Source organism: Ostrinia nubilalis, chromosome 6 (assembly GCF_963855985.1).
Source record: "Ostrinia nubilalis chromosome 6, ilOstNubi1.1, whole genome shotgun sequence".
Taxonomy (NCBI): domain Eukaryota; kingdom Metazoa; phylum Arthropoda; class Insecta; order Lepidoptera; family Crambidae; genus Ostrinia; species Ostrinia nubilalis.
Window position 1 is genome coordinate 11,176,389 of NC_087093.1, and position 11,707 is coordinate 11,188,095.

General features: G+C 35.3%; 3 protein-coding genes across 3 annotated transcripts in view; 1 reads left to right on the forward strand and 2 right to left on the reverse strand.

Annotated features, from left to right (window-relative positions):
- Positions 1 to 11,707, forward strand: part of LOC135072622 (transmembrane protein 62-like) — a 229,583-nt gene that overhangs the window by 191,111 nt on the left and 26,765 nt on the right. The gene's annotated exons all lie outside the window — the stretch shown is intronic.
- On the reverse strand, positions 17 to 4,745 carry LOC135072617 (protein retinal degeneration B). Its single transcript, XM_063966614.1, has 2 exons — positions 4,581 to 4,745; positions 17 to 3,639 (listed from the first exon to the last, which is right to left on the reverse strand). Exon 2 carries the CDS (start codon positions 3,615 to 3,617, stop codon positions 105 to 107), a length of 3,513 nt encoding a protein of 1,170 aa, XP_063822684.1. The 5' UTR covers positions 3,618 to 3,639; positions 4,581 to 4,745; the 3' UTR covers positions 17 to 104.
- On the reverse strand, positions 5,832 to 10,509 carry LOC135072621 (carnitine O-palmitoyltransferase 2, mitochondrial). The gene is made up of 8 exons (XM_063966622.1): positions 9,799 to 10,509; positions 9,295 to 9,473; positions 8,917 to 9,187; positions 8,532 to 8,722; positions 8,174 to 8,343; positions 7,754 to 7,867; positions 7,098 to 7,399; positions 5,832 to 6,815 (listed from the first exon to the last, which is right to left on the reverse strand). Exons 1-8 carry the CDS (start codon positions 10,404 to 10,406, stop codon positions 6,689 to 6,691), a joined length of 1,962 nt encoding a protein of 653 aa, XP_063822692.1. The 5' UTR covers positions 10,407 to 10,509; the 3' UTR covers positions 5,832 to 6,688.

Below are 11,707 nucleotides of genomic sequence, written 5' to 3' on the forward strand. Positions count from 1 at the left end.
AATTAACAATACTGTATAATAATAATTACGCACCGTGGTCACTATAATATCATATTATCCAAAAAAGCGCTTGAAATACTTAAAGCATGATTGAAATTATCACATTAACGACGATTGCGAGAGGATGATGTGTTGTTTACCGGCGCCAGCAGCCGCCGGGGCACGAGAAGCCGAGCGTTGCCTCGGGCGGGCCTGACGGCTCCTGGCTGCTTCAAATCTGCCAAGTGAGAGGCGTATCCGTCGGCCAAAGTAGTCGCCATGTTACTGTATTTCTTACTTATGCGACCTATAGCATAAATCTGCTTCGGAGATAGCCCGCAGTTATGGTACACCGTTATGTCTTTCCCGGATCCATAAGCCGCATGCAGTATTACACCTTGCTCCGTAATTAGACTGTTCAAATGAGCTGCTTTATGCCCTAAGGGGTCTGTAGAGAAGCCATCTGAGAAGAAAACTAACCCATGCGGGAAGTTATGTTCAGCCAACCAAGACACGACCTTCCTTTGTTGCATATCAGGTCTCCCAGTTATGTAAAGAATGAGATATCCCAAGTCTTGCCAGAATCGAACAACGTCGACTGCCCCGGCTCTTACTTTTGGATCACGACCAGTCACTGAAACGCTAGCCGTGAAAGAGCCATCGATACTGAAAACCACACATTCGGTTTGCGGGGGAACAACCGATAGATGGAAATTACAACTAGTATGGTCACCTCTAACTACCACTCTCATTGGATATATCCCACACCCAACACTTTGCTTTTCTGGGATAGTGTATGAAATCCTCCCAGTTTTATCAGTAACCACAGTAGCCAACATAGCCCATTCTCCAGCAGGCGGATCTTTCATCATATAAATATCAACTTTCTCTCCTGTCAAATTAATCATATCCAGAGGTCCATACATGAATCTGGCTGTAAATGTTTGGGGATTACCCTCTTTCAGGATAACATCGTTTGCCCTGTGATTGGCTGCTACATTTTTTAATTTCACTGAGGTTCTTTTCCTCATCCATTTCTCTCGTTCCTGATCAGGTTTGAATAAAGTGCATTCTTTATCATCTGAATGACTGTAGAGAGCCAAATCAAAATGCCCAATTTGACGTAAAATAAAGGCTATCACATCGGAGCTCTCCCAGTAACTGGCGTGGAATAAATGAGGCAGAGCATTAGTGGGAAAGTTTGTTAAACCTTCGGGACAGTATAAGGCATAGTCCAAACGTTTAGAACCCCACCATTTTTGCTGTAAAGCATTCATTGTAATTAAGGGAATGTTGTCAACTAAACCACTCACTGTACTCTGAACTGATGCTTCCGATAATCTTCTCAATACTGGAGTAGGAGGCATTTGTAAATGATCACCAAATAATTGTGGATGACTTTGTATTAATTCCATGAGATGGTAAGGTTGACCATTACCCAAGGGATATTTTGCATATCTAGCAACATTAATTGGTGGTAAGTTTGTAAATCTTGCAGAAAGTAAAGGTTCCATTCTAGCAGCAACCGGATCAGTAGGATGGAACAGATTGAAGACCTGTTGGACAGGTGGCTTCACAATATCACGCGACTTATCATCCGAAATCTTCCGTGATGCTAAAATTAAAGATAGTGGACTACCAAATGTGAAAAAATCACTGACCTCAAATTCAAATTTAATTTGATTCTCACTCGTTGAAGATGAACGTCGCCTTGGCGTAGGAGCTTGCAAGTGTGATTTATTTAGATAATGTTCAGTAGTGTCATTTGGTATTGTAATCTCAGTATCTAAAATGCTGTTTTCACTATCGTGACGAGATTGGTATTGTAAAGTTCGGCAAAGAGCATCGTATGCTAAAACAGAACCCATGCTGTCACCTACAACACAAACTTGACCATTAAATCCTCTGCCATCATCAGATTTCATAAATTCACTGTAAACAGCATTGGCTGAGTTAATGGTTTTTGTTACTGATTCCACATAGTCAGGAGAACTAGTAGCAATTAAAGGTATAGCACCAATAGGTATAAGATCATTTGTTAGAGAAGGCGATTCAACGGTGGATGGCGAACAGTCAAAACTATAAGGGCTAAGTGTTGAAAGAACGCCTAGAGCTTCCGTGCATACAGATGGACACGATACTAATTTTATAGTGACGTGTCCTACTAAAGTTGGATAATGTTGACGCATTACTGATTCGAAAGCACCCTTGAATGTAGTTACGTCTGATTTTTTAGCTGTCATATCAACATTAGCATCTAAAACACTACCAGCATGGAAAACTAATATTAGCACAGTAGTTGGGCATGAACTATGAACAGGTGTTTCAGGACAGCCGTCGATACTTTGGTGACTCTGCAGTGTCACCATTCTACGGGAACCTCTTTCTGATGTAACTCTTTTCAAGAATGTAGGGTTGAATATACTATCGTCTTGCGCTTGATCTCCTTGGGTTGGAGAAATATCAATATCTGCTGCATCTAAAGAACACATTGAAGACCACTTGTTGAATGAAGATTCACAATCATAAAACTCATCTTCAGATCCAGTTTCAGTTTCTGATTCTCTTACGATTGTCTCCATGCGCCAATTGGCTACCTGCTGCTGCAAACTTTTTATAGAACCAGAAGAAGATGACCTTAGGTTACTCTTAGAACTCTTATGTTCTGATGGAGGAGTACCTTCAGGGGTTACATGTTTTGAGATCCTTTTATCGTTACTTCTTTTAGGAGCCAATGGAGTTGGCATGTCTTCATTTTTCTCTAAACTACTCATGGTAGCTGCAAGAGACTTTGAATTTTCCTCAGAAATGTCTTGTTCATCACCTGAATCACCACCCATTTTCTTTTTCAAGGCGAGTTGCGTTTGTCGTTCGATTTCACGTATATCTTCCATTGTTAATCCATGCCATTCGTCTTGCCAGGCCCACGCTTGTCTGTGCGCCCTTAGCATGGTTTTTCTTAAGGCAACATCATGAATAAATTTCTCCAATTTGGTTTGCATCCCCCAATAACGGAATTCCACTCGACAAAGTTTATAGGCACACATGAGAGATTTTCCATTTGGCAGTGGTTGTGGTTTTCCCTGGACTTCTGCCCAGTAGTCCTCCAACCAAGTATCAGTTAAAGGACCTCTATTGCATTTTTGAGACACAAAACATTTAGGATCTTCTTCTCTTACATAATCATTGCCATAAAGTTGATCTTTAACAACATCAATAACATCAACAATCCTACTTTTTAAATCACTTCCACTTAGGTTGAAGACATTTTCTTGGTGGCCATTGTCACCATAATAATATGTTTCAATTTCCAGAGAAAATTTCTCAACAAATGGACATGTGTATCTCGTTTTTGTATAAGGATAGGCATTCCAAGCTTCTTCGGAAACGGTTAAGGCTGATTTGGGAAGTAAACTTTTGAACCATCCTGGCAAGTGACTACCAACATGATATATTTTTTGTGTATACTGACCTTTTCCTCCAGGCCCATCTTCATATGGCTCATTGATCAAAATCTCTACACCACTTCCTTCTCCTGAACTTTCATCCCTACTCTTCTTTGCAATCATATACAGCTGAGCAATCCGGTATTCCTCTACCGTCAAGGGCAAAGGTATACGGTACTCCTTAATTAGCATCTTGTTTGATTATGGAGCATTCCTGAAACAAATAAAAATATTACCATAGTTATTTTAGAAAAAATTGAGATTTTATTATATCATCAAAACGAGGTCTATTCCAACCCTCTAAACCAGAATCAGAAGTATGATACATCAGAAGAGATTGGGGCACTGGAAATAAGTCTCAAATAGAAAGCAGATTACTACAATTAAATGACCACATTGCTCTATTTTACTAAGACAGCTGAATCTGGATTTTTTTTTCATCCTCTCACAATGTTTAAAAGTGGTCTACCAATTTGGCATTAATTTTATTTTCAACGCTGTTTATCAGAGACAAAAACTCAGAATTTTGATATTTTTCTTTTTAGATTTTATTGAATTATTACTTGTTTGCTTAGAATTTATATTGCAGGCAATGTTTTGACTGTTATTTTTATGTTGTTTTGTTTGTAATTTTTTATTTATCTGGTGATAAAAGATAGACAAAAACAACAACAAAAAATGCATTACAATCATTGATTTTAATAATACATTAATTGATTTAAACAAGAGAAAGAAATGAGGCCTGTTTCTATTTTCTAATTTGTGATTTCAAGCTAAAACAATCACAGGGCCTGTTTTTTTTGTATAATGTTAGGTAGCAAAAATCTGTTTAGGCACTTTTGTCATTGACAAAGAAAATAATGGTATTAATTAGCCACTGATGAAAGTACTACGTTGTACCAGGCAGGTGCCTAGTTATTTTCGTAATAGCTAGCGACGGCTAAACAAATTATACCTACTAAACATATCAAAACATCTACATTTATCAATGTAAAATGTTCAAAACCTTTGAACAATAATTGTAGTTTAGAGATCCATCGAATCGTCGGAAAATAAAACTAATAGAAGCTCACTCAGCACAGCAAGTAGTCATTACCGAGTGAAACCATATTAGATTCGAATCGTTTACCAATTATAAATGAAGTAATAAATTACCTTGAAATTTAACTCCACCTTAAAAGCTCACAAGTCCATATTTAGCTATAAAATGAATCTCACTGCATTTCATTCTCATCACAACACAAAACCACCACCTTTTCCGATGCTGGAGGAATGAACTTTGACATTTAAAACAGACCCAGTAGAAGAATGTCCTAACAACCATTCCATTTCAAGAATTCACTTCTTTGCTAAGTGCAGAATCAATATTTTAGTTTTCAGAGAAAAAAATAATTTACAGAAGTTAAGGCTCTTGTTACATACGGAAATTGTTGTTTAAATAAATTACTTGAAACTTTTTATGTTAAGAGTGAATAGAATGAAAGCGATTGCACGTTATGTGTGTCCGTAGATAGGAACGCTGTTGATTCTGCGTACAGCCGTACAAAACTATGTAATATCTAGACCAATACAATTTAAACCTTAACATGTAGGAAATAAATACTACACTCTATGCAAATATAAAATTTTAAAAGGTGTGCCATTAGAGTCGTATGTATAAACCTTCCTCAAATTAAATAAATGGTGAAGGCAATGATCTACCTTTATAATGCTGATTGCTGGAGCAAAATTTTATTAGTATTCATTTTATTTTATATAAAAAAGTTCTTTAGTACAAAATCCTGCTTAGTTTTGTGTAACACTGAGCCAGTAGTTGGGTCTTGTATGCAGTTGTAATTTGCGGTGCGGGCTATGAATTGATCTGTAGTAGGTAGGTACAAGATGGACATGGAAATCGATAACCACCATAGTCGTCGGTGGCACAGTCGGTGGTCACACACTGAACCATTGTTAAAGCACCCCACACCCACATCTCTATTATAGTTATGGGAAGTATCCAGTAGCCTACTGTGCCATTTATTTTTGATTGTTATTCCTGGCGTGCAGACAATCATGTATCAATGTATTATTAGGTTATTTCATCGTTGTACCCGCCAATTCGCCATAGAGTAGTTCGCTGTAGCTAGCTAGATTAAAGGCGAGGCTTAATTTGTTAGGCAAATAATAAAAATTCGACACGCCTTTGTCATTTTCATATCGCAAAAAAATGTTTACCCATTAGTAAGATAATGTGACACGGAAATGGTAAAGGCATTACCGTTTAAGTATTCATATACATACATTGGAATTCATTGTAGAGGATTTATAGGTAGGTAGGTACTGTCCGTTAATAACGTCGCATTCTATTAAAATTTTTAATGGTAAATGTAAGTTGTTGTGTTATTAGGTATGAAATAAAATGAAATATAAATTAACAAAAACTTATATTATTTTATTATAACTTCAATTCATTTTATAAACATTCACCTTCTCTGCATACAAATGTGTAAAAAAAATACAATAGAAAATGCTTTAGTATGTAAATAAGTTCATTACACAAACATCCGTCCTACCATTTAATTAAAGGCACAATTCAGGAATATTGGTAGTCTTTAATAAACTCCATTCTTATCAACCACCAATAACAATTCATCTTATAGGTATTTTCATCAAGGCACAATACATTTAGGCCTTTAGGAAAAATAAGGGTTTATTTTTCAATTAACTGTAAAATTAGACTTAACTTGCTTTGGAATCAATTAAATAGTTAACCGAGCTGGCGAAAAAGGACTCACAGACTCCTGTTGCTGTAGAAAATCTAAGTATAACACCTCATAAAAAGTAGGCAATAACACTTTATCTTACTTTACTTAGCTTAATAAAATTTGTATACAATCAAATAAAAATTAATAGTTACAATTACAACTTTGAGAAGTTTATTGAGAGTTTAGTGGCCATAATTCCGGAGCTAATACTTATTTTTCAATGACCACCTATGGAAATTATGCACCTCTTCAATTTATCCATTATTATGACTTAAATAAATAAATAGCAGCCCTGCCAACAATGTTAGCAAAAACAGGAAAGGAATATTCTATTTTTGACCCTGGGCTGATCATATTTTACGTCATTGACAGGGCAGCAATTTACCAATGGTTCTACAACTAATGCCTTAGGACTTTATAAACTGAGTACAAAATGTCACATTTATACATTCGTAATATGATCTAAAACACGGACAACTTCGTTGTATGGTTACAATACAAATAAATATTCTTAAATAACTAATTAGACAAAATCTTTGTAATGTCTAGGAATGATTTGTGGAGGGCTTCGATAAATTTGGAACTGTCGTTGTGCGGTTTGTAGCTTGTCACCGCTGCACCCAGTTTATCAGTGAATGCGGAATATCTGGAATAAAACAGACGAATGAATTAAGGATAAGTATAATTTCATCAATTTGTTAATCTCGCACTTTACAGCATCTCAAACAGAGTGAATGAGACAAGTAGTGCCACATATTACATGCTTGTAGATTTGCAAAATGCCATGCAGAGAAGTAGGTAACCTTAGATAGTAGGAACTAGAAACATTAGATTCACTCTTTTAATATTAAAGAAAAAAAAATTTTGATAAGTCAGAAAAAACAAAATGTTTCTTCTACTGATCTGTGTGTGCTTAATATTAACCTACCCAATTCCGAAACCTTCCTTGGCTACTGGCCCAAACCCACCAGCCATCACACTGGGCGACGACAATGTACTAGTGCTCAAAATGGATTTATTCAAGAAGTTGTATTCGTAAGAATTGTAAACTTCTGGCATTGGCAAGTTGTTGTCTTCGGCGATTTTCTTTAACGCGAACATGTGGCGATCAAAGCCTTGTCCCATAGCTGCCTCTTTGATTAATTCTGAGTGGGACACTGAACACTCCTGCATGATTGCTCGTAGTTCATTGTTTGACATTTTGTTCATATGTAGACTGTCGCAAAATTGCTGCAACATATAAAAACTAAGTAATACTTTATTTACCATCCATTAATTGTGTAAGATATACCTAGTGGAAAAACTATACACAAATATTTTTAAAGCCCAGTTTTTGTAGACGTAAAAGACCATTTACGGCGGAAGAAGTTCCCCAGAAATTCGACCATTTTACAAAGCTAGTTAAAAGGAACTACATTTAACGAAATGATTCACCGGCGTGATCATAGGCCAATGACAAGTCGCGCGACCCATGACAGTCCACGCGACCGGTCATTGGCCTATGATCGGCGATCTGGACGCGTTGGTTTGGTTGAAGCTTAACCTTGGACGAATAATCGTCCAAGAGCTTAACTGATAGTTTACCTTAGTTTTTTCAGTACAGGGCCGCATAGTTTCTGTCCTGCCATGCTTGAAAGCAGATGTGCTACATGATTCATAAGTTCCCACGTAATTACCATACAGAAGATGGTATGCAGCCTGTAACAAAAAACATGATTATTATTTACTACATTGACATTTTGTGTTGAATAATTTTAGTAATAATAAATAAAACACCATGTTTTTAAAGGGTTAAAGCCTAAAACCTTCATGCTACTTAAAAGTGAATTGCTTTCACTCAAATTATAGGTTCATATCCTATCCTCGTCGCCAATATCACATTTGGCAATTTCGGGAGAGAGAGCATGCGTGCTTACTCATTTGACATACAGAATCAAACTGCTCTTTTTAGAAGTACCCTCAAGTAGGGTATTATGGTACCATAAATACTGATATTAATCTTACCTGAAAACTAAGCTGCATAATACAATCAGGGCTGACTTTAAACTTTTTACATGCCTCTTTGTTTAGCCCTTCATACAAAATATAATCAATGCTCAATGACTCATACCAGTCTTTGTACTCTTTCTTAGCAGTCTCAATAAATTGCTTTGACTTTTCATCAAGATTGAATTCTGTAAAAATATATTGTTTCTAATTAATAAATTATTTTGTGTAATCATTATCTACCTTTATCAATCAATTCCTGTTTAATATGTTCTAGACATGAAAGATTTGATATCAGAGAGATAATTTCATTATGATATTTTCGGTTTTATCAAGTTGTGGTGCTATGTAGAAAGTAAAATATCATATCATTTACCTAATTTTCTGACACTTCTATTGGTTTCCAATGGTTTTGTGTCTGGATGTACAAATGGCTTAGTTGTTGTTTCTTTGTAAATGTCTTGGAAAAACCTTAAAACTGCAACTCCATCTCCCCAAGAGTGTTCAAAGTTTATGCCTGATACACCATCTTTGGACACAATGAGGCTAAAAGATTTGTCAAACCATCTGGAAAGATAGGCAAAGTTACAAAACAGTTTGGGAATTGTATTAATTTATTACAGTTCAAAGTTGAAGAAAGGAAACAAAAATCTTGTACATATTATTGAAATACTTCAATATGTGCTTTCTTTGATTACAAATAGGAAAACACTTGATAGCATTATATCAGAATTAATTTAACTTCAAAAGGAACAAAATACCTGTTCAATCCATCACCATGAAGATAATGCTTCAAGAGTTTGTGTTTATCATCTGTTAATATTTCATTGTCCAATACTAAATTAAATATTGCCGTGTCTATTTTGTGGAAAGCATCTTTGTTCCCAATATTTTCAATATGAGTTCTTTGCTTGGCCCAGAGGTCACGGTTTTGACAGGTCAAAATTCCAAGTGGATGATCAGCTTGCGGAGTGTTGTCATTTAGAATCTGGTGCAGATTCCCTAACAATTCTCCAGGTGATAGAAGATTTCCTGGAATAATAGTCACAAGTTTAAATATAGCTGCAGAAAAAGAGTTTCAAATCTAGCAAATGGAACTTCTGCTCCCAAGCTTTTTCAATGTGATATTAACATTTTACCATTGGCATCTAACACATCAAATGTGTAGAAATGGCCATTTTTCTGTACAACCATATGTTTGCTTTTTGGATCCCTAACAATTCTGTCTTTTTCTAATTGAGGTATGCGTGTCGCACCAAACAGGCCATCGAACTGGCTCATATCTAGAGGAAAGGCCTTAAATAAATATGCCCCATACCTATAATGATGAAAGATGATTGTATATTACTCAAAATACAAATAAAAATTGATTGATAGTTCAGATAGATTAATGAATTTGGATTGAATTGGACTTTGCAAATGACAAACTCATAACTTTTAAGCAAGTTCATTGACATAATAATGTACTAATTAACATGCAAGTTGGTCAGTTATTTGAATTTAAATGCCTGCTAAATATACAAAACAATTACATCACAATTTCAATCATGTTCCTTACAGTAATGAGTTTCAGAACATCATTTATTAAACTCAATAGCAGTACAATGAAATTTAAATTACTTCATATAATAAAAAATACGTACCAAGACACAGCTTCAGGCAACATCCCTGTAACAGTCCTGAACAGATCAGTGTCACTCTTTTTAGGATTCAAGTGAAATACTTCAGGTTCTAATATCTTCTCTCTTAAAGACAACATAAACCTTAAGGCACTCGTCAGCATATTAGTGGCGCGTACCAACTGATTATTGTAATCGATTTTGGTGTCATTTTGGTGCACAATTAATGGATTGTAATTAATGGGTAGGGGTGCACGATCACGTAGGTACAAATCAAACCAATACTCTGATATATAACTCGTGTGCTTGTTAGCTTTGTCCTTTGCCAGCAGCTTTTCTTGCAAAATCTTAGCATCTTTAGTAACAAAGTCGGCTGTGCGACGTTCTGCTTCGGCGAGTTGTTCAGAGGTCAGCAAAGGTTTTAAAGCGTTTAAGTACCGTTCCCCTGTTTTCTGTAGCTCTGGAATTGGCAACCGCGGTAACGATTTTTGAAAGTGCATTGTAGGAACTCTGCTTTTTTGCATGTATTGGTAATCGACATCTACAACACTGTGTTTTGAATAATACTTCGAGAGTATCAAATGTCTTAAAGCAACATTTGAGTTTAGAAATACTTTGCTTGAAGTAATCATTTTTAGTACCTAATATTTGATTTTTAAACCAAAAAATAAATAAACTACTGCTACAAAATGAAAATCAAAGGTCAATCAAAATTTTAAACGTCAACAACGCACAGTGTTTTAGAAACCCTCAAAATCGGACATGATTAAGTTAATGCCATGAGTCGATAGCATCTTATGTTTCAATCACAAGAGTGAAACTAACGTGTGCTCATTTTACTTGGTTTTTGAGAAAAAAATTGTGAAAGTTGACCGTTTTTAAAATTCCTAAAAATGAAAAAAAAAATTTTTTAATAATTAAGAGGGTTTGTAAACTTGTGATATAGCTGATTCGATTGATCATTAAAAGACGCATGTATTGTACTTTATTTCATTTCTACAAGTCAAGTAGTTCCAGAGATTTTAATTATTTTTCATTATTTAGACTTTATTTTTTTTCTTCCATCCTAAATGGAATCCGCAATTTTATTTCATACTGAACAATATTTTGGTATAGCCTCTATAAAGAAATGTTTTTATCTTTCGTGGATCGTGTCTTGTACCAGAGATATATGAATTTCTTTTTTTTTATTTTCGCCTATACAATTTTTTATAGCAATGTTTCATCGACGCATTGGAATATGATAAGGCGTTTTAAAGAATAATTGCAAGGGGACTTCGTCGTCAAAAATAAGTGTCTCCCGTGCCAAATACATTGTGTCGTTTATATTATTATGGACTTTTCATCCTCTGTACTGTGTTCGGTATCTCCAGTATCTTCGGTGTCTTGTTGTTCGTGTTGGCAAGGTTGAAGTAATAAAAGTACTGCTTTAGATAAAGGTATTCTTTTCAATTTAATTTGCTAAATGGGTTTTAGCAATCGCCCTACGAGTGTGGACCCCTTCCCGTGCCACACACAACCCTTCATCGGAGTATAGTTAACGTCAGATTATATTTCAATGCGTAGATGAAACATTGCTATAAAAAATTGTATAGGCGAAAATAAAAAAAATAAAAATTCATACATCTCTGGTACAAGACACGATCCACAAAAGATAAAAATATTTCTACATAGAGGCTATACCAAAGTATTGTTCAGTATGAAATAAAATTGCGGATTCCATTTAGGATGGAAGAAAAAAAATAAAGTCTAAATAATGAAAAATAATTAAAATCTCTGGAACTACTTGACTTGTAGAGATGAAATAAAGTACAATACATGCGTCTTTTAATGATCAATCGAATCAGCTATATCACAAGTTTACAAACCCTCTTAATTATTAAAAAAAACATTTTTTTAATTTTTAATAATTTTAAAAACGGCCTACTTTCAC